Source organism: Tachypleus tridentatus, chromosome 7, assembly GCF_004210375.1.
Source record: "Tachypleus tridentatus isolate NWPU-2018 chromosome 7, ASM421037v1, whole genome shotgun sequence".
Taxonomy (NCBI): domain Eukaryota; kingdom Metazoa; phylum Arthropoda; class Merostomata; order Xiphosura; family Limulidae; genus Tachypleus; species Tachypleus tridentatus.
In genome coordinates, this window is record NC_134831.1 from 69,694,973 (window position 1) to 69,721,214 (window position 26,242).

General features: G+C 30.2%; 1 protein-coding gene across 1 annotated transcript in view; it reads right to left on the reverse strand.

Annotated features, from left to right (window-relative positions):
- LOC143255916 (neurobeachin-like protein 1) overlaps positions 1-26,242 on the reverse strand; it is a 111,556-nt gene that overhangs the window by 24,823 nt on the left and 60,491 nt on the right. Inside the window, exons 29-38 of the mRNA XM_076512338.1 lie at positions 25,888-26,030; positions 20,794-20,927; positions 20,049-20,255; positions 19,746-19,870; positions 15,651-15,791; positions 12,259-12,389; positions 8,210-8,319; positions 5,464-5,581; positions 1,980-2,077; positions 233-349 (exon numbers count right to left, since the gene is read on the reverse strand). Of these exons, the coding sequence (XP_076368453.1) occupies positions 233-349; positions 1,980-2,077; positions 5,464-5,581; positions 8,210-8,319; positions 12,259-12,389; positions 15,651-15,791; positions 19,746-19,870; positions 20,049-20,255; positions 20,794-20,927; positions 25,888-26,030 (1,324 nt within the window). The remainder of the gene's footprint in view (positions 1-232; positions 350-1,979; positions 2,078-5,463; positions 5,582-8,209; positions 8,320-12,258; positions 12,390-15,650; positions 15,792-19,745; positions 19,871-20,048; positions 20,256-20,793; positions 20,928-25,887; positions 26,031-26,242) is intronic.

The following is a 26,242-nucleotide window of genomic DNA, read 5'->3' on the forward strand; positions in this document are numbered from 1 at the left end:
CTTTACTGGTTGAAGAAATAATTAATAATTAGGTAGTAAATAGTAAGATATAAATTTTATAAAACCAATACAAAATTGAAGAATTTGTGTTCTTTTTGACAGTGTATGCATTTTTTTGGAAAATACACAGTTTTTTTATAACTAGCATATAGGTTGGCCCATTAGTCTGATGTAGCAACAATATGTTTTTTATAAGAAAACCAAGCATGATAAGAAATATAAATACAATTACCTCGATAAAAAAAACCTTCAGATTCTGCAAAAATAAGAACAAACTTGGGGGACGAGCTTCAGCTTTTGACATCCTGAGCATAGCTTCTTCGAAAGACATTCTTTCTGGATGAGGTTCCTGAAATATGAAGTACAATCAAGCTTTTCAAGTAACAATAACATTAAAAGAAATTGATATGATGATATAAATAACAATTGAGCCTCAGGCATAAAGCTTTTCAAATTTATTTACTTTTTATTTTCAAATTGCCATTTTCATAGGCAAGTCTTTCAACATTATGATTACTCAAATCTTATTCACAAATCATTCACAAGCGTCACATGTTTGTGGAGCTTAACTCTCAAATACATGACAGTTTAAGTAATAACGTTTTCATAACTGACTGGAGAAGACGACAGACATTCCATCTATACATAATAAAACCATCCAACATAATAATGAATATCTAACAAAAACTCATTCTAGGTCAATCTTCAAAAATACTGCTGTAAGCTGTGTATTTAATACTTTAATTTAGATTTTTTGTTTGCTAGGAAACAAAAGTTTAGAAAGTTAAGGTCTTGGTAGAATATAGTAATTTGGGGCAGAATGCACAATCAATTGTTTGTTTTGGAATTTCGCACAAAGCTACTCGAGGGCTATCTGTGCTAGCCGTCCCTAATTTAACAGTGTAAGACTAGAGGGAAGGCAGCTAGCCATCACCACCCACCGCCAACTGTTGGGCTACTCTTTTACCAACGAATAGTGGGATTGACCGTCACATTATAACGCCCCCACGGCTGAGAGGGCGAGCATGTTTGGCGCGACTCGGGCACGAACCCGCGACCCTCAGATTACGAAGCGCACGCCTTAATGTGCTAGGCCATGCCAGGCCCCTGCACAATCAAGAGAACAATATAAACATGATAACAATGAATGATTCACAGTTCAATTATTGTGAGTATCCAATTAGTCAAATGATTATCAGAGGTATTATACAAGTAAGTTTATAAATAAGTTAGGTATTGTGCCATTAGTCTCAAATTTCTTTAGAAATTTTGTGTTTGAACTTTAGCATACAAACAAACTATGTGAAAATGAAAGTAACATGTAAATATTAAGACTAAAATACACTAATTCATTAGTGTTATAGTGGATTTATGTAGCATTATTTTTACCAAATAATCCAAAAGAACATATTATAATAATATGTTTCTTCTTCTTTTCTTAGATTTACAAACAATTTAGCAAAATTATGATTCAGTTTTACATGTCTTTCAAACTACATATAAATAAAATGTTGTGTTGTATTAAACATTAAATAAAAATGTTTAAAGTGCATTCCCATTCAACAGATGTATTTTATTAGTTTTTTTAGCAGAATACAGAAACTACATAGATCAATACATAGTAAATGTATTGAGTGTAAATATACCTAATGAGAGAATTTTATCCCTGGCTTTCAAATATGAATTTTACAGCAAAATTTTAACAATATTTTAACATTTGTTAAAACTGCTTATCAACCATTAATTACAGAAATCTGAAGACCAGTGTTCTGTCAAAACATGTATTACATTTCCCAAAATAAAAGCACTTCATTATGCTTATAAATCATACTTTATAAATTTACTATTACATTAGCATAATGTTCTTCCATAAACAAATTCTTCAAACTGACCATACATTAAAAGTTATCAATAAAATAACACACTCAGTTTAAAAGGTAACAAGAAAACATGCAACAAGAGTCACAAAACATTGTTACCTTTAACAACTGGCAAGGAGTTTGACCAAAATTATTAATCATGCCTTCTGTAGCTGCTCGTTCCACTGGATCTTTAATAGCTTCGAGATCTACAGCACCTAAATTACGAAAATAAACAAACGTTTGTATTTTAAACAAGATATAAAGGTGCACCTAAACATTCAGCAAAAAAAATGTTTTTTGTAAGGAAGAGTATGTGTGTTTTCTTATTGCAAAGCCACACTGGTCCATTGAGGGGAATCAAACCACAGATTTTAGCATTGTAAATCCAAACACTTACTGCTGTACCAGCAGGGGACATAACGAAGAGAACAATTATGTTTAAAGCCATTAAATTTCCTTATAATAATCAGTAATAATAAAACTGAATTCTGTATAAAGTTAGCCAATTATTCATTAAGATTACATGTGATACATTCTAATGAAAAGGAATAAGTAGAGACTATTACATCAACTGATAAAAAAATTAAGTTTTATAATTAACACTAAGTGAAACAAAGTTTACTGATACCATTTGACCAGAGAACTAACAAAATAAAACAGAAAAAAAATACCGAAATCAATTGGGCTTTTAACATGTTATCACAAGAAAATAAAACATAATCATGTAATATATGTATATTAAACAACAAAAAATCTAGAAACTGCATAGGCAATAAAAATGCTGCCAAAATATGCATATACTTTAGAATACATTGGTTTATTATGTATAAACATAAATTTCAAAAATTACAAATCTGGGTTATTCATATGTTTATATTAAAGTGTTTATGTTTTGTCAGGTTGATTTTTATATACAGTGATTTTTATCCCAAAACAAAACAACCATTCTCACTCCCCTCGTCAGTTTTATCATAAATCCCTCAAATAAAAACAAATTAAATTACACTTCTTTGAAAGTCAAGTTGCATCATCTTATATAAAAGGTTTACCATTTAAAATAAAGAGTGGGTGAAAACGTTGTTCTGTACTTTATTTTAATTAAAGTTTTATTTCCCATACCAGCTGTTTTGAGAATACATTTTTACTTCAAGTGGGTTTCTTGTCATCTTGAAAGGATGAGTATCATTAAGGGCCTAAAATGGATGCTGCATCACAAAAATGGAAAAGGAATGTGGTTTCATTACTTGTTGGCAATCTTAAACAACAGTAAAAAGCCATGAAGTACATAATTATTTGATTTTGTTCCAAATGTGCAATTAACACAGGAGATATAGAGAGAATGACAAAGTAATAGGGAAAGTTGTTCATATTAAGACATCAAGTTGTGGCAAATTTCAATGTCATGCTTCAAAAATGACTCAGTTTCTCAAAATATTAGTGCTACAAAACATGTATGGAAATGGCAAGTCATGGTGGAAGATATGCAATGCTTAAATGTACCAACAATTGAGAAGGAGCATTGCTTCACCTATAAAGAACTCAGTAAAGTTTAACAGTGACCAGGACTGGTCATATTTCTTCTGGTATTTACCTTCTGAATGGGCTTTATGGCTACACTAACTAACTTCCCCATACTTTCCAAAAGATTATCCTTGTGATTTAATTATTGGCATTTATCAGCTCAAACATGTTTGGTTTGAATTTTGCACATAAAGCTACTCAAGGGCTATCTGCACTAGCTGTCCCTAATTTAGCAGTGTAAAACTAGAGGGAAGGCAGCTAGTCATCACCACCCACCACCAACTCTTGGGTTACTCTTTTACCAACGAATAGTGGGGTTGATTGTCACATTATAATGTCCCCACAGCTGAAAGGGTGAGCATGTTTGGTGTGATGGGGATTCAAACCCGCAACCCTCAGATTACGAGTAGAGTGCCTTAACCACCTGATCATGCCTGGCCTCAGCTCAAACATGCAAATTCATGTATTCAGGAACATTTTTCATATGCTGGTAAACATGCCTCACTCCATTACAACAGTAAGATCCTAAAAACTAAACTCTAATCATACTGAGTAGCATTAACGGTCAACTTCCTATAGATCTAGTGAGTCACATACTTGGATGATCAATGAACATGAGTGTCACTCTGAAGCAGTGATGGTGGGATAATATGTTAACATTGCACTAACTAATAATTTATAGTGCAATTAGTAAACAGGCCTGTTTACTAACTGTAACTGTTACTCTGTTTTATATTTTTGTCTAATTCTGACAGAGGCTATTTTATGCTCATATTGATACACATTCATTGAACAAAGTTTAACAGTTTCTTGTACCACTTATTAATGAATTTTGATTTAAAACCAGTCACTATGAAAATATAAATGTACATTTTTAAGGTCAATATTAAATGAGAAAAAAATAAGTTATAGTTAGTAATGAACTCATTACTGGTATGTTCCTCAATAAGTTTAGGAGAAAATGTCAAAAACTACAGCTACAGTTACTAATATTTGATAGTAACTGGTTTCTTTTAACTCCTTTTTTGCATATGTTTTGCAAATAAGCTTCAAAATCTTTAAAAAATGTAGCCCAGGTTTTTAGTTTTTCACATAAAGATACTATATTTTTAACTTAATTATGGCATTTGAACAATGCAGAATAATCATTATAACAAAAATAAAATACAAATTAGTACAATAAAAAAATAATTACCACAAAATAACAAACATAATATACAATAAAAACTAATACATGAATATTTTAACCTTACAGTGTGTCCAAGTGAGATCTAGCATTCCATGGTAAAAGTCATGCTTGTCTTGACCAGATTAGTTAGCTAACAATGTATAAAAAATATTACATTCAAGTAAATGGGCTATTCTGTAGTATAGCTACAAAGCTACACAATGAGCTATCTGTTCTCTGCCCACTATGGGTATTGAAACCCAGTTTCTAATGGCATACGACCTCAGGCATACCATTGTACTACTGGGGGGCTTCTGGTATATGGAAAAATAATAAAGTAAATAATGGCACACAGTACTGCTATGATATTGATACTTATTTAAACAGTAAACTGTATTTCATTATTTTAATTTACAATTTAATAATTTTTTGGTAATATTTTATGTGAAAATCTTTGTACTTTAAAACTGATGTATATCTTAATGAAAACTCTGATGTTAAATGATTGGTTAACAATTTTCATATCCAAATTCTAGGTACTGTGATTTAGTGAAAAATGTTTTTAAAGAAAAAGTTCAGTTGGATAACTATGTTTGACAACATACAAGAAAACCTGATAGAGTAAAAAGCATATCATTAATATATCTACAAGTATTGCTGATGTGAACCATTTGCTACAGTCTTCCTTCTAGTAATGCTTGAAATGTATGAAAATTCTAGTTTGAATAAATATACATCTGTAACTTATGGGCTGAGGTTATAGGTATCCCTAGATGTTTATGAGTTTTTACAGCAACACACTAATTACAACAATATGAAATTTTATAAATAAATCAAGACCTTCAAAAGAAAATACAAGAGAAGAAATGTGTATAATTAAACAATCCTCTAAATTATTTCAAAGGTTTCTACCTTCATAAGAAACATAATAAAATACATTTAGGGCTTCAACTGCTGCAGGTCCTTTCTGCTTGTAGCCAAAGATCAAGTCTATCCACTCATGTAGATGTGACGAAACGTACTCTGACTCCTAATCAAATTAAATATCATTTGTAGTTAGTAAGTTGTTCGTAAGATCATGACTGTCAATGTATTTTGCTACATGTATTTAACTTTCTTATTCCAGTCTAAAACTAATTTAACAACAAATACTGTAATTCTGTTTGCCAGTATATACCGCTTCTTTAGGAGCGAGACGTGTGGTTTCATGAATGTTTTTTTTTAATATATCTTCTGATTCCTAAATAAAGTAAGAAAACAAGTTGTAATTAAGACAATTAAAACAAGTGATGTAAGTGCTGGATTTAAAAGTCAAATAAAAGAAGAGAGATCCTAAGCAACATAAAAAAGTCATGGAAGAACCTAGGAATGATAGCTACTTTACCATACTAAGTACCATGAAGCCTCAGAATCCACAATGCCAAACATAATTGTTGAATTAAGAGTAGCAGGCAAAAATCAAATAAAGATCCAAAATTAAACCAAAATGGGAGGTGGTCCAGAAGAAGAAAACAATAGAGGGTTGCTAAATTACTGTTATCAATTTATGGTTGACAGTATCAAGAATGGAACTCAATGAAACTGCAATGTTGAGGAAGTTCTCTCTCAGTGCAAATAAAAAAGTACAGTATAATAAAATGATTCTGAACATGTAAATTAGCAAGTCAATAGACAACCACAGCCAATATAAAGTTGCAGTGAAATGGTATGTGTCAGAAATACAATTGGACATTAATAGTTCAGTTTTACTTACTGGTCATGTGTTATTATTATTTTTAGCTAGTGTGATGTCACTGAAAACTGCTCTCTTTTGAAAAGAGTATGTAAAAGCATTTTCCAATGCAAAATATTCATATGTTTAGATTATAAAGATAATTTCAGATCAGTAACTTAAACATGGATAAATTTCAGCCACTGGAATCACACTGATAGAGACCTGCAATAATTTTTACTTCATTCATAACAAGAAAAGTGTGCCATTTTGTAATAAGTAAAACCATAAAAACAAAGGTCAGTGGCAGAAGCTGTCCAAGTTTCAGACAACAATATGCAACATAATCAATATCTCCTTCCAAAAGCAAAACAGTTATATATACATAAACTGATTCAACAATGTAACTAGGAATAGAAGACCAACTAAAACAAAACAAAAAAATAATATATGAATGACACCTAATGTAACAAGTATTGTAAAAGTCATTTAGTAGCAGTCTTTCTCTTTTAACCAATACCAACTAATTTGGAGTTGATTGATATTTCTGTAAGTAAATCATTTTTATATCCAGGTGGCTGGTTCAGTTAGCAACCATAGAGGACAAGCATGTTTGGCAAAAGAGATTTTAACTTGTGACTCTCAGATTGTGAGTTCAGTACCCTAATCACCAATCCATGCCAAGCCCTTTGCACCAGTTAATGCTTTATTTTTTTAATTGGCACATGACATGTCACAAAATGTTTATGAAGGGATACAGGATCATCACTGAATACCCTTTTTTCTTCAAGCAAAGGGATGGATTACAAACTCTGTACCTTCAGATTCATAGTCTAAGCAAACTGGCAACAAGGCTATGTCTGTCCCACCTGTATGAGAGAAACAGAGGCAGATTTGACTCATCACAATGAAGCACTAGAGAAAGATTTTTGCCTTCAAAGGAGACATACAAGTGAGAAATCATAAATTCCTAAAACATGTTAATACAGTATCTGAATACAGCTATGATGGTATCAGTTAAAACAGCTGGATAAATCATGAACTGGGTAAAATTAAAACAGACTCAATACATTTAACATTCTAATTCACCAGCACATACACTACTTCATAAGGCTTCTCATGGGAAAGTAACTTTGATATAATGAAGTTTTAACGTTCTCATCAAGAAACTGATATTATGTATATATAAACAAGTTACAAAAGTTAAAACTTTATGGACAATTCATTTTCTATTTTTCAAAATAACAAATTTGGGACAAAACATCATAAAAAATACCCTGATGCCAAACAAGAAAAGACTATACTGAATAACATTAGCTCGATTAAAAGTATCAATGTAAAGAAAAAAGCTTTATTAGGGTGAACAAAATTAAATACCTCTCTGGCAGTCACATGTTTAGTACGAATATGAAATGAAATACATTTTAATTAAATTCTGTAAAAAGTAAGCAATACAGGACTGAAACCATTACCAAGAACTATGACAGGAAATCTCTATAATAATTTGACACTTACAATAAAATGTACTAATCTGAAGTAAGCTAACAACTAGAAACAAAACAAAATTATTTGAAATCTCAGTGGAAAAATAAAGATTTCACTAATGTTAAAAATAATGAAAAAAATAACATCTTTACTTATTTCAACTGCAGAATTAAAATAGCCAAAGAATTGACAATATTAGTGTAAAATAACTGGAATCTTAAAAATAATGAGGCACTGAAATACACAGCAAAAATGTTATATAATGGATTAAATGAGTAAGAAAAAGTATGGTGTTGAACTGTAATTGAATAGAAGTAATGATAACATGAAAATAACAGTAAAACATATATAATACACCAAAGCTTATTCATTTTGTACTAGCTCTAGTAGCTTCAAGCCATAACAATGAATGACAACTGTCCATAAACTGCCAATTTTGTAAGTTTATTTTGGAACTCTTACTAAAGCTTTCCTATGTTTATAGATAAAGTCTTCAGGAGACTTTGCCCAAACAGGTAACTTGACATCATTAACATTTTCCTTTGTCCCCTGGAGTCTTCCTAGATCAAAACCTGAAACAAGTATATACATGTGGAATTACACACTACAAGAAAGAAAATCATGAATTAACACTGCTAAACAACAGGTTAATCTACAACACTGTCTTTTTAAACCAAGAAATCCTACTGTTGTGAACAGTAACCTAAAATTCTTAAGTAAAACTAATCCTTTGTACCATTAAAGTATGATGTGATTAGTATAAACCACAACTCTTACCTAATTTTTCCTATGCATCAAGAAATAAATTTGTGAATGCTAACTTTCACACCAAAAAAAACACAGTTATAAGTAGAAACTAAAGTGTTTGGGTAAACTGTTCTTTGCATCAAGGAAGTCCAATGTAAACAGTCGATACTAAAATTCTTGTAAACACTATTTATTGCACTAGGAAAGGATGTAGTGTCCATAAAACTAGGAAATATATATGACACTATCCTTTGCTAAAGAACGCATGATGCGCTCAGGATAAAGTAATATATTTATTTAACATAATATTTTCAACCAAAAAGGAATGCTGTCATCAGCAGAAAGTAAGTTAAACTTTTCATTTAGTAAGAGGTAAAATTACACACTGATGAATAAACTCATTCTGTCTTTAGGTGGAAAAAAGCTGGAGCACTATTTATCTGAAACAAGAATTAATTATGTTAATTCATTTGGGTAAATTTATTTTTTTATCTGAAAACTCAATAAATAAAAACAAAAAAGCTCTTTCTTCATGTGCTTAGCTAATATCAATTCGATAATGAAGTTTTACATTAAAGTTGAGTACTTACCACTTTTGAAAAGTTTTATGTTCACATGAATATAGACTGTTCAGTATATTATATTAAAATTATTTTATAGCCACAACTATGCCTGATGAAAACAGACCTGTAGTATAGTTTTCATTGAAAAAGGCTCCACTGCATGCCTGTTATGTTCAAAGAATACCTCTCCTCCTAGCAGACTTTCCAAAATCCATATTGTGTACAAGGAGAGCAGTTTTGCATTTATGATTCAAAATCAGAGAAAAGTCATAGGTGCAACTTCTGTTGCTTGACTGGTATGTCTTTGCATGGAATAATGTGAAATATTAAAGGTATGAGTGGAAGCCTTATCTTGGTAAGCCCATACTTTCTTGGCCTTATTTCCAAATGAAGAATCTTCCTCATAAATTTACACACTATTATCTAGAATGTGTTTGTGTTTTTCTTATAGCAAAGCCACATTGAGCTATCAGCTGTGTCCTACAAGGGGAACTGAACCCCTGATTTTAACATTGTAAATCTGTAGACTCACCACTGTCCCAGCAGGGGATTATCCAGAACAAGTGAATGACTTTTGTCACTGACCTTTATGTTCATATATTTTTACCTGTTACTAAAACTGCTCACTACAACTAGGGTGCAAGATGTTACAGGTCTCTTTCTGGATGGTCCTTGTGTTATCCATGTTCTATTGTTTCTAATGCCATTAAATATAAGAGACATCCTTGTCTAGGGAATTCTAATTCACTGATTGAAACACATCTTTACAATCTCAGAATGTAAAGGTTTTGTATCAGAAAAAACAGTTACATATACTTCCAAAAAAAAAAACAATCAATTTTCAGTGGATATGTCAAAATGTAGTTCTGATACCCACTATGACCTTATATTAGTTGTAGCTGTCATGTGGGTTGTTGATTCACTTAAAAATCATTTTAACATAACATTTTCAGCCCTGCAGATACAAAGTTTTATCAAGCTCCATGGTTAAGTGTACAAATATAAAAAAATACAAGAGCACCAAGATCAGCTTGCTTGTATGTGAAGGTTTTATTTTTCTGTTGTTTTAATACCTTAAATATCACAAGAAATAGTGAAATAAATTTCTTTCATTATTGTATTTAAACATTTCACATTCATGGCAGTTTCAAAGTAGTTTCCATTTTCAAGTAAAAAATATAGCTATGATATTAACTTCACTGTAATTTCATAGATAAATATGTATGTATAAATTATGTTTACAAACATACATGATCTAAAGTAAAATTTTTACCCTGTTTTTTTCAATTTCAAGTTGCATAAATAAACCAGGTTCCTTACAACTGCATTAAATCAATCTATAGTTATAAAAAAATAAATATTTTAAGCATTTTTTAAATTGTTAGTATTCTTTATACCCAGAAGTTCATTAGCTAAATTTTACCAGACTATTAATTAAGTATGGAATGTTGGGGGCAATGCATGGGTGGGTATATAGAGAATCAAAGAATTATGAAAAAAAAAGTCTTAAGGACAATAAATTTTCATATCAATTTGTATTATGTAGAAGAAATACTAAAGTGTTAGTTTCTTATTCAAAACAAGTTGTAAATAGGCCTATAAAAATTTAAAATACATTTGAATTACAAAATAAAATCTAACAAAACAATAGCTGTACTAGTGCTACTAATGATGAATAAAATACATCACCAATTGTTTTTTGATAGATTGCTTAGGCAGAGTATTCATGATGAAACTTTGTAGAATGTATGGCAGCTGCCTGTTGTTGAGATGCAAGCGTAGAGGACAACGTTTCAAAAGTCTTCCACCTTTCTAAACATCATCCTCTACACTTGTGTCTCCACAACAGGCGGTTGCCGTCCATTCTACAAAGTTTCAACATCACCAGTTTATTCTAGCTGATAATAGGGATTGCCATCTAAAAAAGATTTATACATCTTAATGATAATTTTTAAGTGACTAATCCCAGTATTCTTATTACTTCAGTTTATTTGTTGTTACTTACAAAGTACACAATGAGAAATTTAGGTTTTAATTAATTTGGGTAGCAAAACCAAATTTCTAGCATTATAAGCTCTCAAAACTTATTGAGTCATCAGAGGTATTACTCACATTAAAACAGTGTTTGTACAATTTTACAAGACAATATTATTGGTATTTTTTCACATTACACTAAATCCAATTAATGATCTATCACTAGTCACTTGCCATTGCTAGGCAAGATTATATAAAGTTTTGTATGCATCATTACCATGCCTTTTGAAAGCAGGAAACCAGTGACAGTCTATCAAGCAAATAACTTGTTTTTATATAAAGTTATATTCCATTTTTACTTTTAACGTTAACTTCATTAACAGTTTTGGTTATAGTGTTTAATATATGATTGCAAGTACATATGCATGTATATTATTATTCAGCTCATATTAAAAATGTGGGCTTACTGCATGAATTTAGAATTAGCCTAAATCTCCTAAGATGCTTGAGCTTTCTGAGATATTAATGGGATTGTGTCAAATAAGAAGAAAACATAAAAGATATCCAACTGATGAATAAATTTGTTCTAATCATTACAAGTTGCTGTTTTATAATGTTTCAGTCCAATCAATACATAAAATCAGTCACATAATTTGCTAAGTTACTTTACAGTTCTGATCTGTTTAGTTAATTTGCTTTGGTTAGAAGTTATTGATAAGTTAGTAACTTGTAACCAAAAACTTGTCAGCATCCATTGTAAGTAGCAAACTTCATACCATGAGAAACTGCAATAACAGCATTCTATAACTTGGTAGGTTGGCTTGTATAATGTACTTTTTGATTTCTATGTCAGCTCGATCCTTTTGTAAAATCAAAAGCCAAAGGTTTAGAACTGTTCCATATTTAGGAGGTACATGTAAATACTGATTATATATACATAAGAGTAATTTTATTCAGTAGTTTTTAGACTATATAATAAAATTGATTTGCTGATATGAAAAAGAAGTCAGGTTACAAGATGTCAAAATTTGGTTCAACAATTTTTCACTGATTTTAAACTAGGGTTTAATCCCAAATCTAAAGAAAAATCTTAAACATTTTATAGAAGAAGACATATACAACTTGTACAAAACTGTTAGTGACTTAATTTTTTTTTTAATTTCACAATAAAATTATTCAACAAATTGTTTCCACGCAAAGAGATACTATTAAATTTTTCTACTTTACCATTCAAGTTAACAAGAAATTCTGGCAGAAAGTAAAACTCTGGAATAAGTTCTTTAACATCATTAGGATTTTCCATTAGCATTCGCCAAGTGGCTTCTATGGACTGGAACTGCCGATCAGCTACGTCAAATCTAAAAAAGGCAAATAATCAACTTTGTGATAATAAAAATGTGAGTGAAAGCATTTACTATAAGAAACAAAATGTCAGTAAAGTGTTACCATAAATATATTGAAGTATATTAGTGTTTGTTCAATAAATTTTAGAAAAAGGTACTGGAAAATTATCTGCACTAGCTGTCCCTAATCTTGAAATGATAGAGTAAAAGAAAGGTAGAGAGTCAAACTACCCCCATCCACTCTTTAGCTACACTTTACCAGTGGATAATGGGACTGACTGTCACATTATAACACTCCCTTGGCTTAAATAAAGAGCATCTTCAGTGACAGGGTTTTGATCCCATGTCCTGCAAATTGCAACTCAAATGTTAAAAGAAATTAGAGGTACGTGTAAAGCAACACACACACACACATGCAAAAAAAAGAAAAGAAAAAGATATTCATGTATGCTATTTTATGATCACGACAGACACTTGTAGTATGGTGCAGTGTTTGTTTGTCAGAAAGAAGTTTGTATAGCAGCCAAACAGAAACACATGAGGACAAAAATTTTGTTTATAAAGTAAATGTGGTGCTTTATACATTCTAAAAATTTGCATTACTGAAAACAAAAAAACAGGCTGCCAAATAGTTAATCACTCATGAAATAATATTACCATATGCTTGTAACTGAAAGTCCCAATTATTATTATTTGTGAAAATTTCAACTAAAAAACAAAAAACAAAACAGTATACTTGTGGTTTAATATTAACAGTATAAAAATGACTACTGGTCTCTGGCCGTGGACATCTGATGCTGTACATCATATTTAGAAGTACAAACAAATATTTCTTACCTAAAATAAAATGTTACTGTGATATAACAGCAAGTAAAACATGAAAGGAATTATTTTAATGAACATAAATTTGGAGCAAATTTGTAAAATAAATCCAAAACTGACTTCTTATTGAAGTAAGTTTGATGTTGCTTGCATATAAGGTAAGTGAGAAATCCCTTTTCTAGGATAAAAAGATATGGTCACTAGTAAGTAGTTATTACCACTGAGATCCAAATAAAATATATAACACAAGGCAAATATGTTTCTAAACAATTCATCTTAAAGCTTCTACCACATGACAGACTCTGTTGTGCTTGGGTGCTGACCTTTTCAAAATTAATCATGTGGATGAAACATGTAAATAATAAATTTCTAATAAAGATACTTCTCATCTGGTTCAGTGAAGTAACAGGTAACAGTGTTCAAAGAATCAATACTTCTACTAAAAATAACTGATTTTTCAAGTTCTGCAACATTTAACTATCATTCTTCACTTATATGGTGTATAAACATGCATCGATATTTAAGCCTTTAAGATAACTTTGTTTTTAATTTGATGAACCAAATAGATAAAATTAATTAAAACTACCATCATTAGCTGGACATCTTAAACATTATGGAATCAAAGTATTGCCCAGGTTATAAAACTTCTATATTTGTGGGATGTAAGAATGGAGATAACATGTAATGTTTTACTACACTGATGATGTACATATGAAGTACCTAATGCATATTTATCAGTTCAGTTGAAGAAAATATTTCACTGCTCCCAACAACATCTAAAAATGTATTAATTTACTAAAATGTTATTCAGAATAATGTCAAACAATGGTGTTTTCATTTAAATGTTTATTTTCATATTGAAAAATCAATGTAAGAGTAAAAGATACTGACTCCAGTTTGTAATTCTAACATTCAATGTTTTATGGAAATACTGTTTTTGTCCATTCTATTACTTTTTCATAGAAATTGTTTGCTTTTTAGATATTTCAGTAAAGCTACTCAAAGGCTCTATGGGATAGCCATTCCTAATTCTGAAATGGTAGACCCAAGGAAAGGAAGGTAGTTAACAGTGTCTATCCCAAACTATTATCTGACTGAATGGTGGAATTTGACCATCACTCTTATAATGCACCTCAAACTTTGCTTTTTTGACATGGGAGCATATAACGACAACATGATGGGAGACTATATGTGGGGGCTGATACGTGAAAGTGATTTATATTACAGTCGCAAATCTTGAAAAACTACTCACTTCTAAACATTTTTGTTTAACTTTAGTATAAATACATGAAAATCATGATTCATATGTTGTTTTATTCAGACCTTATGTAAATGAAAATGTGCAAATTTGCCCGTTTTTACATAGAAAATAGGTTAATTTCTAAATTTCGTTACCCAGGTCACAAAATCAAAGTCTGAAGGGAATAATGCCCATTTTCTGTACTTTTACAACGTAAGCAATTCAGAAATAATACATACTATCCAGGAACAAAATTTGTGTAACATAGTGTAATCATTATGTTACAATCCTATGTAAATTAAATATAATGAAATGCAATTAATTCCTTTACTTAAAACAAATGAAATCTTATGTTAATGTCTGGGATGTGAAAATCAGAACAATAATTAATTCATAATTTATACAAATATTATAATCATAAAAATCAAGTGTTGGTCAGTCGGTCACACTTGATTTGCCCATATTTCATGAGTCCAATTCCACTTTTTCTCCTATAATGCTTCTTCTTTTGATTGCCTGTTTCCATTTTGGTTGAATTAATTTGCTAACATAGGGATATGAAGCTCATCAATTCTGGTACTTTTTTTCTGCTCTATGAAAGTCTGTTAAGAAAGGACTTCCCAGGACCTGATCAGACATGGCATTATACATGTGACACTACATCATTATGAAGTCAAGCTGGGTGGGATATGAAGAGAAAAGATTGGAAGACTCTTGCAGTCAAAGACATGGAAGTACATTTGCATCCCATCAATGCCCACAAAAAGTAATTTTAGAATTGGTGCAAATTTATGCTTGAGAATTATTATGAAAAAGCAATTATTAAAACAGATTGATAATACCAATCATTTGTAGAGAAAAGGATAATTGTGCATCAGAAGAAAAGTAGGCATGTATGGAATCACACAGTCATCATATGTTTTAATCTTTTATCCAAAATCACCAATATGTAGCACCTTTGTTCAGTTATGTATAGTGGATTCAAGAGCAAGTACGTAGCACATTCATGAGAAATGTAATTTTATATTTCTTTTGTACACTGCCAGTTTTATATAGAATGGTTTTGGTTTCCAGTAGTTTCCTGTTATTTTTAATATGCTTTTATAAAAACACAAGCTCTGCATATCATTTTGAAACTTATCTATGATACTTAAATAATACTAAAAAAAAATATTAAATACAAGGTACAGATGTGGTAATGCAGTGCCTCTCACCGGCCACTTTGGAGTTCAATGTGAAGTGATGTAAATGGCTCCATCCTGACCATGTAGTGAACAACTCCTGCTGAATTGGAGTAGTGAGTTCCATAATGGAATTTTTCCACCATCCCTGTGATATCAACAAAGTGGTCATATCTAGAAAACAATAATGAAAAGGTCTATCTACAAATTCTCTGGAATTGTAAAATAAATGTTACAAAGTGAGAAAAGTACAATAAGATATTTTAGTTTGAAAATAGGATTCCTCTAAATATTACACTTTAAGCCTTCTATCAGTACTTTATAAATATATATTTTTGTACTATGTAAGACTCAGAATAATGTTTAGGAGTTAGTAAAACTATGTGTACATAAATAAACTCAGTAAATAGCTGTTTGCACACAAGAAATTTGAACTATTGACATCTCCTGATTTTATCTTCTCACAGAAGAAATAATTAAACAATCTGTTTGACTATTTGTAAAAATGTAAAAAATAGTATCTAGTTTGTAAAAACAATAAAGAGTATTTAGTTCTGGATTTGAAACATCATATACCTTGATTTACTGTTTTTCTCATTTTTTCATGTTTTGAAATTTCAAATATCTTCTTAAGTTAAAAGATCTACTAAATCTAAGTATCTTCCCAACATCACAAATATTCTATCAAAAAATTTGAAAAAAAAAAATTAAAAATACTTCTTGTTTTAGAATTTAAGTTTATTTATTGTGGATCAAGAAAGTTCCATTTTATATGTACATTCAATATCAATCTCATCAGTATATTTCTTTCGGTACTTTATTTTTGCTAACAGTAGTATTTACCAATTCTGTATTAAAAAAACAAAAAAAACAGTAGTTGAGACCAATTTATACATAATATCTATTGTTTTTTTTAATAAATATTGGTTTGAGTCAGCAGAATATTATTTCATCTTCTACCATATTGTTCAAACCTAATAAAGCTTACCTCACATCTTGCCATACAAGGAAAATTCCATATCTTTCAAACAAACATGTGAACATAAAACATTTACTAAAATGAAAAGAGCATCTATAAAAACTAGAGAAACTTTCAGATTTGTGGTATGTTTTGAAGTCTTCTAAATGTTCCACTACATTTCACTGTTCTCCATGTTAAGTATTTTCACTATTCCATAAAATCACAAATTATTTCTTATATTGCTGTATTCAGTCTACATTGACAAAAATATTTATAACCTGCTCTATCTAATGGTAACTAAACTTGCCCTGTAACTATTTTAAAACCTGAATTACATTGGTGTTCCTTCTGATCACATGCTCTGAAATCATAAAAAAGGTGGGACTGGCAAGCTGTCTCATAAGATCAGAAACAAAAGACACATCAGAAATGAAACCTTGAGAAGGTGTTCTCAAGGGAACATAGTTTCTTAGAAAGTATAAACCTAAGTTTTAGATTGGCAGAAAAATTCTGAAACAAAGATAAATTGCATTGTTTACTGGAAAAGTTCTTTTGGGTAGTGCAGAATTTGATTTACAACTGTGCACTTGATAACAGAAAGATGTTCACAGGTCTGGGACAAGTTATTTTTCGTATTCATCAGGGTAGATAAAATGGATAAATTCTGAATTTCAAGATCTATAAAATTAAACTAACTTGAGTTTACTGGAGCAAATTCACAGGATGAGAGATAACATAACCAAAATCATAAAGTCTGGACAAAACTAGTTGTTAATTTAAGGACCAGTGGAAATACAAAATGATCCTTAAAAGTTTGAAGGAAATTATGATTAAACACAGGAACACCACATCAGAAACAGTCTAGTTTGATGGGGAAGATCAGAAGAACAATCTTCCAATCACTTAACCCTAATGCAACAGGTCATGGATCAAAGGCCATGCTATTTATTGTGTTTGTTCATTTGCACTTAAAATGTTACTGAACTACTACTTTATGAATTTATGTCAATACGTTTGGTATCAAACTGGAGATTCTAATTCAAATTTTAGTATTATTAGTTAATTCGTTAATTTAAAAATAACTATTAAAAGAACGCATCATCTAAATGTTGATTTATATGGGTCACATGATACGATGAATGGAGTATTGGTTCAAATTGTATATTTGTGATGTCCAAACACAAAATATATAGTTTTCTACAAGTCAGAAACTCAAGTTACCAATATTGACAAGTTATAATACAAAATTAGAACCTTCCATATTTTTAATATGTTGAGATGTCGTTCATATTCCAAAACATACATTATGGCTCCGACAACCTCTTTCCATTTTTGGAAACACTTCCTTATGTACAGATACTTCTGTTTATGTCACGTAAATAACTATTAAAAAGCACTAAACATCCCTCTTGTAGTTTTCTGAGAAATTTTGAAATATTATGACATCCACTTGTTCTTTCAATCCAACATTTCAAGCTGGTAAGTTGATAAATTATAAAGAAAATTTATGGTATTGGTGTAGTAATTTATTATATTTGGGTATTTCAAATTTATATATAAAATATAAAAAAAATATTTAATTTCACATCCTCTATGTAAGAAATTTGATAAGTTTAGTAACCTACAGCAAGCAGCAAATGAGTACAAAGTTCATAATCAGAAGAGATGACAGTTTGCTATACTTGTTTATTCACTGATCTGTGTTTTAAGAAAAATAATAATTTATTTGTAAGTGGTAATAATGTACATGCATATATAATATATTATAAATGAAATGTGACTGCATTTTACAGTAAAATACTGTTTTATATTATTGAATACAGTAACATGACTACCCGTTGCATCAGTGAACTTCTGTAATAGCAGCCAGGCATAATTGGAAGCTCAATATAATAATAATAGTAAATATATATAAATGTATAATCTATGAATTTAAGCTATTTAGTTTGGTTTGTTTTGAATTTTGCACAAAGCTACATGAAAGCTATAGGCACTTGCTGTCCCTAATTTAGCAGTGTAAGATTAGGGGAAAGGCAGCTAGTCATCACCACCCACTGCAAACTCTTAAGCTACTCTTTTACCAATGAATAGTGAGATTGACTGTCACATTATAATGCCCACACATGGCTGAAAGGGCGAGCATGTTTGGTGTGACAGGGGTTTGAACCCATGACCCTCTGATTACGAGTCAAGTGCCTTAACTACCTGGCCAGGCCTGACCATGGTATTTAGATTAAACATGTGTTTTCATGTTATGATCTATAGTCATTCTAGAATGAAAAAAACATAATTTATATTCATTTTCGCATTTTTTATGATGGTTACGAGGTTGTTCAAGTGACAGACCCCACATAGTTAGAGTATAGAAAAAAAAAGAGAAAATATAAAATCTTAATCAAAACAAATGTTTGAAATGAAGAATCGTTTTCTTAATCATGGTATGAAATCACTTTGCACTCAAAATAGTAACAAAGCAGATTATATCTTCACAAACAAATCTTTAGAAAAATATTTCATTAAAAATCCTGATTTTTGTGTGTGCAAAAGAATTGTAATCTTTATTAAAAGTCTACACAGTTTTGTGAAGGTAAGCACAGTACATCAAAAGCTATAGTATAAATACTTAACTTGTGTATATTATACCAAGCCCATAGTGAAAGGGTTAAAGCCAAACAAGATGAAAGGAAAACTTTATGAACAGATTTAGCTAACTTTAAGGTGAAAGATATAAATAGTCCTAAAACTATGAAAATCAACAAGAAGACTGTTAACATAAACTAGTTATTAGAAAGAGGGAAAAAATTAAGAAGAAATTATAATCTTCAAACCATAAGTCACTGGGTACTAGACATACATAAGAAACACTACTCCAACTTTTTACGGGAAAATGGTTTTGATTTCTGAAAAGTTAATCTTTACAATATTAAACTTTACACATTTTCATATGATCTTACACATTTCCTGCACACTCTGACAAAGAATGTAACTTGAAATTCTTATATGTTCTTCACATTTTCCACATAAAAGATAGACTTGAGCTTTTATATCCATATTTGTCCACTAAACATGGCTGGACTTTTTACGTGTTTTGCTTAATGCAATGCAGGACATGGTTTCAACTTTCGACACACAAATATGCTTTATACACTATTAGACAGATTACATACTTAGTTTTAACTTCTGAGACATTCTTGGGATTAACTACTCCAATTGGTCGTGAAAGATCTCTGAACACTGCTGGATTTTCTAAGTCAAGCTCCTCAGATGTGTAGTCTGCCAGTATCCATGGAAACTTAAACACAAGGAATATATATAAATATAAACAACACTAATATCATAAAGCATTAATGAGGAAAAGTAATTAAAAAAAAACAACTGAATTAATATGTTTAGCATAATGACAAATCATGTCCAAATACAATATCTCAGGCCAAGAATGTTATATTTCTTTTATTTAGTAAAATACTCACAACTGGGTACTGGCTTAAGTCATTGTATGTACGTCCAGCAATTGTATTTAACTGCATCAAGTATTCAAAATTAGAAATTTCACGTTGAATCCATTTTGTGGTTAGACCTGAAGCTTTTAAAAGCTCAGCTGGTGATCTTATCCCATGACTATAGAACAGGTTCACAGGTTTAAGACTGATTAATCGGCTGTATATCTTGTTTCTCGTCTGAAAATAGTGAAAACTAAAAATTATACTTTCAGTAGATTCAAATAGTAAGTTATTAGACAAATTCTGATAAAAGAACAAAAATAAAAATATCAAGTTAAGATCTCAGAATGAAATTAACAATGACCATATCCCATTTTACTCAAAACTTTCATGAAGTTAATTAAATAGATGTATCAACCTTAGCAACAATAAAAAAGGCAAGTTAAGAACTATATCCACAATGACCATACCCCATTTTACTCAAAACGTTTTTGTGGTTAATCAAATGAATATATAATTATTTAAAATTTTAAGTTACCTAAAAATCCAGTGCCAAGAATATAAGAAATTGATACAAAGTACTTAAATTAGCACATTCTAGAAGGAAGTGTGCTTGTTCTGTGATTTAAATATTTGTATTAAAGACAGGGAAAGGATGCTGTCAAAACTATATTGTAAATAAACCACCCTTTATAGAAGTTATTTAGCTCTACTTCTCCTACTGAAATGAAAAACCTTTTTTCATTGTAATTAATAAAGTCAGTTACACACGTACCTTTTGAGTGAAGTTGAGAAAAAAATTACTTTGGTCAATGAGAAAAAATTCCAAAGCAGAACGTCTGAGGTTATAACGCCTGAGATGAACTTCTCTCAGTTGGACAAGTGAGTATTTGAAATCATAACGTTCTCCTAGAAGTCCAAGTATACATTGTTTTTTTTAAATAAACATGTAATATTGAAAACATAAGTTACAGATCTTTAATGAAATAAAATAATTCTATTTTTTCCAATTTGTATCAAACTGTGGTAAAAGAATCATAACAATTTTAAATGTATGACACTTTAATTTTGTGTAAATGCAAAAATAAAAGTCAGTAAAGATACAGCACTTTTTACTTGATAGTAGCTCTATAAATGCTTACCTGTTTATATGATAAAGTAAAAAAAGAGACAGTTTATAAACATAGCCAGTGTCACCTGTTAACTAAATTATTTATTTGCTGCTTCAGCACTGTTCCTACATGCACTAGTTTCTCCTTGCTGTTTATTTCTGATAAGAACTTACTTCTCAAACAAAGACATTATAACAACACAAACTAGTCTTTTCTAATAAAATGTCTTTGTACTTGTAGTATTTTTATACGATATACTTTATTCTTCCTAAAATGTGTATTTATTATCTATGAAATACAAGAATATTTCTCAGTTTTTGATTTGGAACATCCTAAATCTGGTTGCATTTGTTACAAAGGGCCAAGATTGCTGAAACAGCATGGAAAACCATTGTGTAGTTGGAATGAAGGTTTCACTAATAACCACTTTAAACTGAAACTTGAAATAATGACTTGTCTTTAGTTTGGTTTGCCCACCTGATATTAATGATTTTGCCAAATTTCAACTTATTGTAAGTTGTTGAAATCATAATTCTTGATCTAACCAGTGAAGAGCTGAGTTTTTTTTTTTTTTTTGCAAGATAACTTTTATTCATTGATATTTTAAAAGAATCACAATGGAAGATGTTTCAGATGGAAATGTTTAAGCTGTTATTCAAAGTGGAAGATTGGACTCTCATGTCCTTCCAAATAATGGAGGTGGTATTCAGAGATTCCCAAGATCCCAAATCTATAAGAGTGGAAAGACATCCACCTTTTCCCCATCAAACAACAACACAGAAAAGAAATTGTTGGAGAAGATAAGTGGCAGTTTGGCTTCTTCAAATCTCCCTGGCTTTCACAGAGTTGTGTAGACACTGAGAATACTACTTCTTTTGCTGTCCAGTGCTTCATATTACCATTAAACAAATCAAAGTAGTCTCTAAAGATAGCACCAAGCCAGCAACAATTGAGAATGAAGCAGAAAAGACATCTGAACTACCAAATGCTCACCAGTATGAATCTTGTCTGTTGGAAGGAGTCAGGATTTTTGTACACACAAACATTAGATGTGGGCCTATATCTCCACTCAGAAAACATTAAGTCAATAGAAGAGTGGAGATATTTATGTGTACCTCGAAGAAGGGAATTCATTGTTTTAACAGATGACATGAACATCCTTTAGCTACTTGCAGCTATAGGCCTACATACCTCTCGGGTGATGATGAAATGAAGGAATCAATGCCAAGCCCAGGGAAGATGCTGGAACATAGTATGTATGTTCTACTTACAAGCTACTGTTAGATAAAAGTCAAACACCAGCAGCTCCATAAAATCTAATCATCAATCTGAAGTAGAAATGTCAAAGTTCCTGTATATAGATAAGTTTATGTTATGCATTTCTTTCTTTTTGCATCTTCACTTTATTTCTTTTATGTTTTCATTCTTTCTCCCACTTTTCTGCACATAAACATATTTTGTAAATAAGCATACACACACACAAACACACATGTATATACAGCAATTCATCATTTATTTTATTTTTCCCTAAAGGGAGTTTATTTATGTATCATTATCTTTTGTGTCACTTCCCAAGGGATCCCATTTCATGCAACTTTGAAAATGGGTTTATTATCATATAATCTGTGAGGATTGTTTGTTTGATATGAGATTAAGCACACAGCTCCCCACTATCTGTGCTTTTCCCACCAAAGGTATCAAAACCCAGTTTCTGGGAGTATAAATATGTAAGCAAACCACTGTGGTGCTACTTGCAGGGCAATTTTTAAAATCTAATGCAGGTGGGTTGGATTTATTTGATACCAGCAGATACCTTATAAAACAATTCAATGGTAATTTTACAAAAATTAATGATCAATAAATATAAAATGTGCAATCAACCCAATCACTTGGATTAGACTTTATATAAAACATGATTGTCTAGTAAGCTGTTTACAAGTATATTCTGCCATTACATATGTTATTTAAATAATGAAAATTGCATTTTATCTGTTTCTAACTGAAGAAGACTGCCACAATGCATTGTTGGCAAAAAATTTTGGGTTTTGATGCAGTAATGTATCTAGTACAGTGGAGCTCTCAGGTTCACTAAGTGTCATGAAGATTTTCTGATAGATGTTACCATTCCTTGTGATTTTAATGAGTGCACAAAAATAATACTACTGAAGTGAGCACTTTTTGACAGTTGTTCTTTATATAAGAAGTGTCAAAGGGGAGTTATTCAGTTTACTTCAAACCATTTTATTTGAAATGGTACAATAAAATCATATGTGTATAGAATACCAACATGGCAATATGTATATATATATATATATATTACATATACACCGAACAATAACAAATATACACTTATACACACTCATCCATTTATGGATTTTTTTCTGTTTACACTCTTATCTCCAGAATATTTTTTTCAAGAACTCAACAGAAGTAGCCCAATTTTTTTAAATAAATTTTTTCCACATAAAGAGACATTTTTATACTTAATTAGTATTTTTCTCAGATTCATCATTTAGAAAACTGATATGAAATTTTAGGAATTGTAAAAAAAGAATCATCTTCCTGTAATGTAATCTTAAAAGAAAGCATTTTAATATACACTTTTTTATTTTCTACAATAAACTGTTCAAATGATACAGAACACAACAGACAGATACTTGGCTGTTACTTATACCTCAATGAGATATGCATGTGGATAAGGCTTATATCATTTTTATATATATTTATCATCATTGTAGCAGGATGTGTTAAGTTAAGAATGTTGGTTGCATATGTGAGTTATGGTTTACTTTGTGTGTTATCATACACCCCTGACATTTTGTGATTTTCACATTCAGTCTAACTAAGGGTTATATGATATGATTTTAATGCAAATTCATTGGGTTACCTTGTAACTTAAGTTGGAAGACAAGCCTAAGATAATGGGAAAAGTAAATGAAGCATGCAAGTACAGCATATCTTATACTCCTATAATGTATATTTATGTACAAGATTTAAAAGATTCTCTATGTTTTAATTTAAAACATTTAGAATCAGTTGAGGTCATGTGTTACATTCAGTTTAATCCATTGAACTGTATAATTTGTCCGGTCAAGGAACTTGTTTCAAAGTATAGTTGCATTATGCCTTATCTTACTTTGTATAGGAGAAATGCTCCAGCATTCTGGTCCCTCTTTTCTGATTCATTAGCTACAAAGCAAATGCAGTTTTAGTGCTTTTAACAGAGATTTTCTCTAACTTCTGAAGGAGATAGTTTGTTTCTTCTTTGAAATTCCAAAATTTGTTAACAAAATCTGGTCTTTGTTTCACTATACTCTTTCTTAAATGCTTATACAGTCTGTCATGGTTTGTCTCTCTCCTTTAATTACCTTTTTCCTTATTCTGTAAATGTCCTTTCTAACTGACAATAATTTGTACTTTTATTTAAATTTTGCAACAAAATAAAGTTTTATTTTGACTTCAGTATCATGTCTTGTATATTTTTCATTTCACCTGTAACAAATGACTATTCTTGTCCTTCTGCATATTAGATTCATGAGTTTCTTATATTTGAATGAATGTTAGCTAAACTTTTCTTGAATCATTACCCCCTGTTTAATATAAACTTAAATCTTACTATAAGTTAAGTATCACACAGTCTAAACAAAAACTTTATACCTTATGACAAACAATATTAATACCTATCAAAAATAAACTAAAAATTAAATTGCACAGAAATGTAAGTTTCTATGAAATTAACAGCCACATAAAGTGCACTGGAAATGAGACTGAATTAGTGTTACATAATTTTAACTTCCTATTACCAAATACATATGAAAATGATTTACAAAACATTCTATTCTTTCAATTAATCAATCTGTATAAGCTAATGATTAACTTTTATTAGATTATATTAAGGTGTTGGACCAAAATGTAAACATACTAAAAATATATAAGGCAATGTACTAATACTGGTAATAAAAGGGTTAACATATTACATCTATTACATATATCTATAAGAAGAGTAACCTTAAAAGATATCCTATAAGAGATAATCACAAGATTATGTGAAAAAAGAAATTAAGTTTCCTTTCTTGATATATAAAAGTTAATATTCTATTATGATGCTATAGAGATATACTTTGTATGAAACTGAAATGAAATAAAAAAATGCTATAACTATACCTTCTTTACTGACAAGACAAAATGTTCTTAAAATTTTTATTCTCTTAAATATTTAAATGAATAAAAAAATTATTTTTCTTTGCTAATGAAATTTAATCTATCAGGGATTCTAGTTTCCTTAATGGTAAGATAAAAATGAGAAAATTCTTAAATTCATTACACATTAAATAAAAAGACCTTGCTTTGCTTACTAAGAAGATTAAGAAAGAAATAATCACTATTATTATTATTCATACAATTTGTATAATGATGTAAAATAACGTGCTTAACTTTTTAACAGATAAAGTAAAAAACAAACAATCTGTATTTCTTTTAAATGAAACTGAGTACAGACCTACACTTGTACTGATGAAAAACATAAAATGAAGGAAAGATAATTTAATTTTTGTTAATGAAACAAATTAAATAAAAATGTAAACTCTCAATGTATTGGTGTGACAGAAAGAAAATAAACCTTATTTTGTTTACTGATGATATGAAACAAAGAAACATTTTTTAAAAAACAAAATAAGTCAAAAATTTGTTTTAAATTGAATGAAGTCAGAAAAAAGTGCTGTATGTACTTATGAAACAAAAGGAAGAGAAAGGTTTACCTTCTTCTCTGATTGGGGACATGTCAAGAAAGTACACATGGGAGCTAGTTACTTCAAAACGACCTTTCACTCTAGACATTAGTGTTACCAGTTCACAATCTTCTGATATTACTACTTTTCCAGATGCATCTGGTCCTTCAATTCTAGTAAAAAACATCGTTTCATAATTACTGTAAATATTAAAATCTGGAGAAATTTACCATGATTTTTAGAAGTATAAGAAAACAACTGATATTATTTTTATCAGTGGTAAATATATAATATCATGTGCCAGTACATTCTAGGGGTAAAATAAAGGATTGTGTGTTTTAAAGTTTTCCTGCATAGGGCTCTCTATGCACAGTTGTCTCAATGT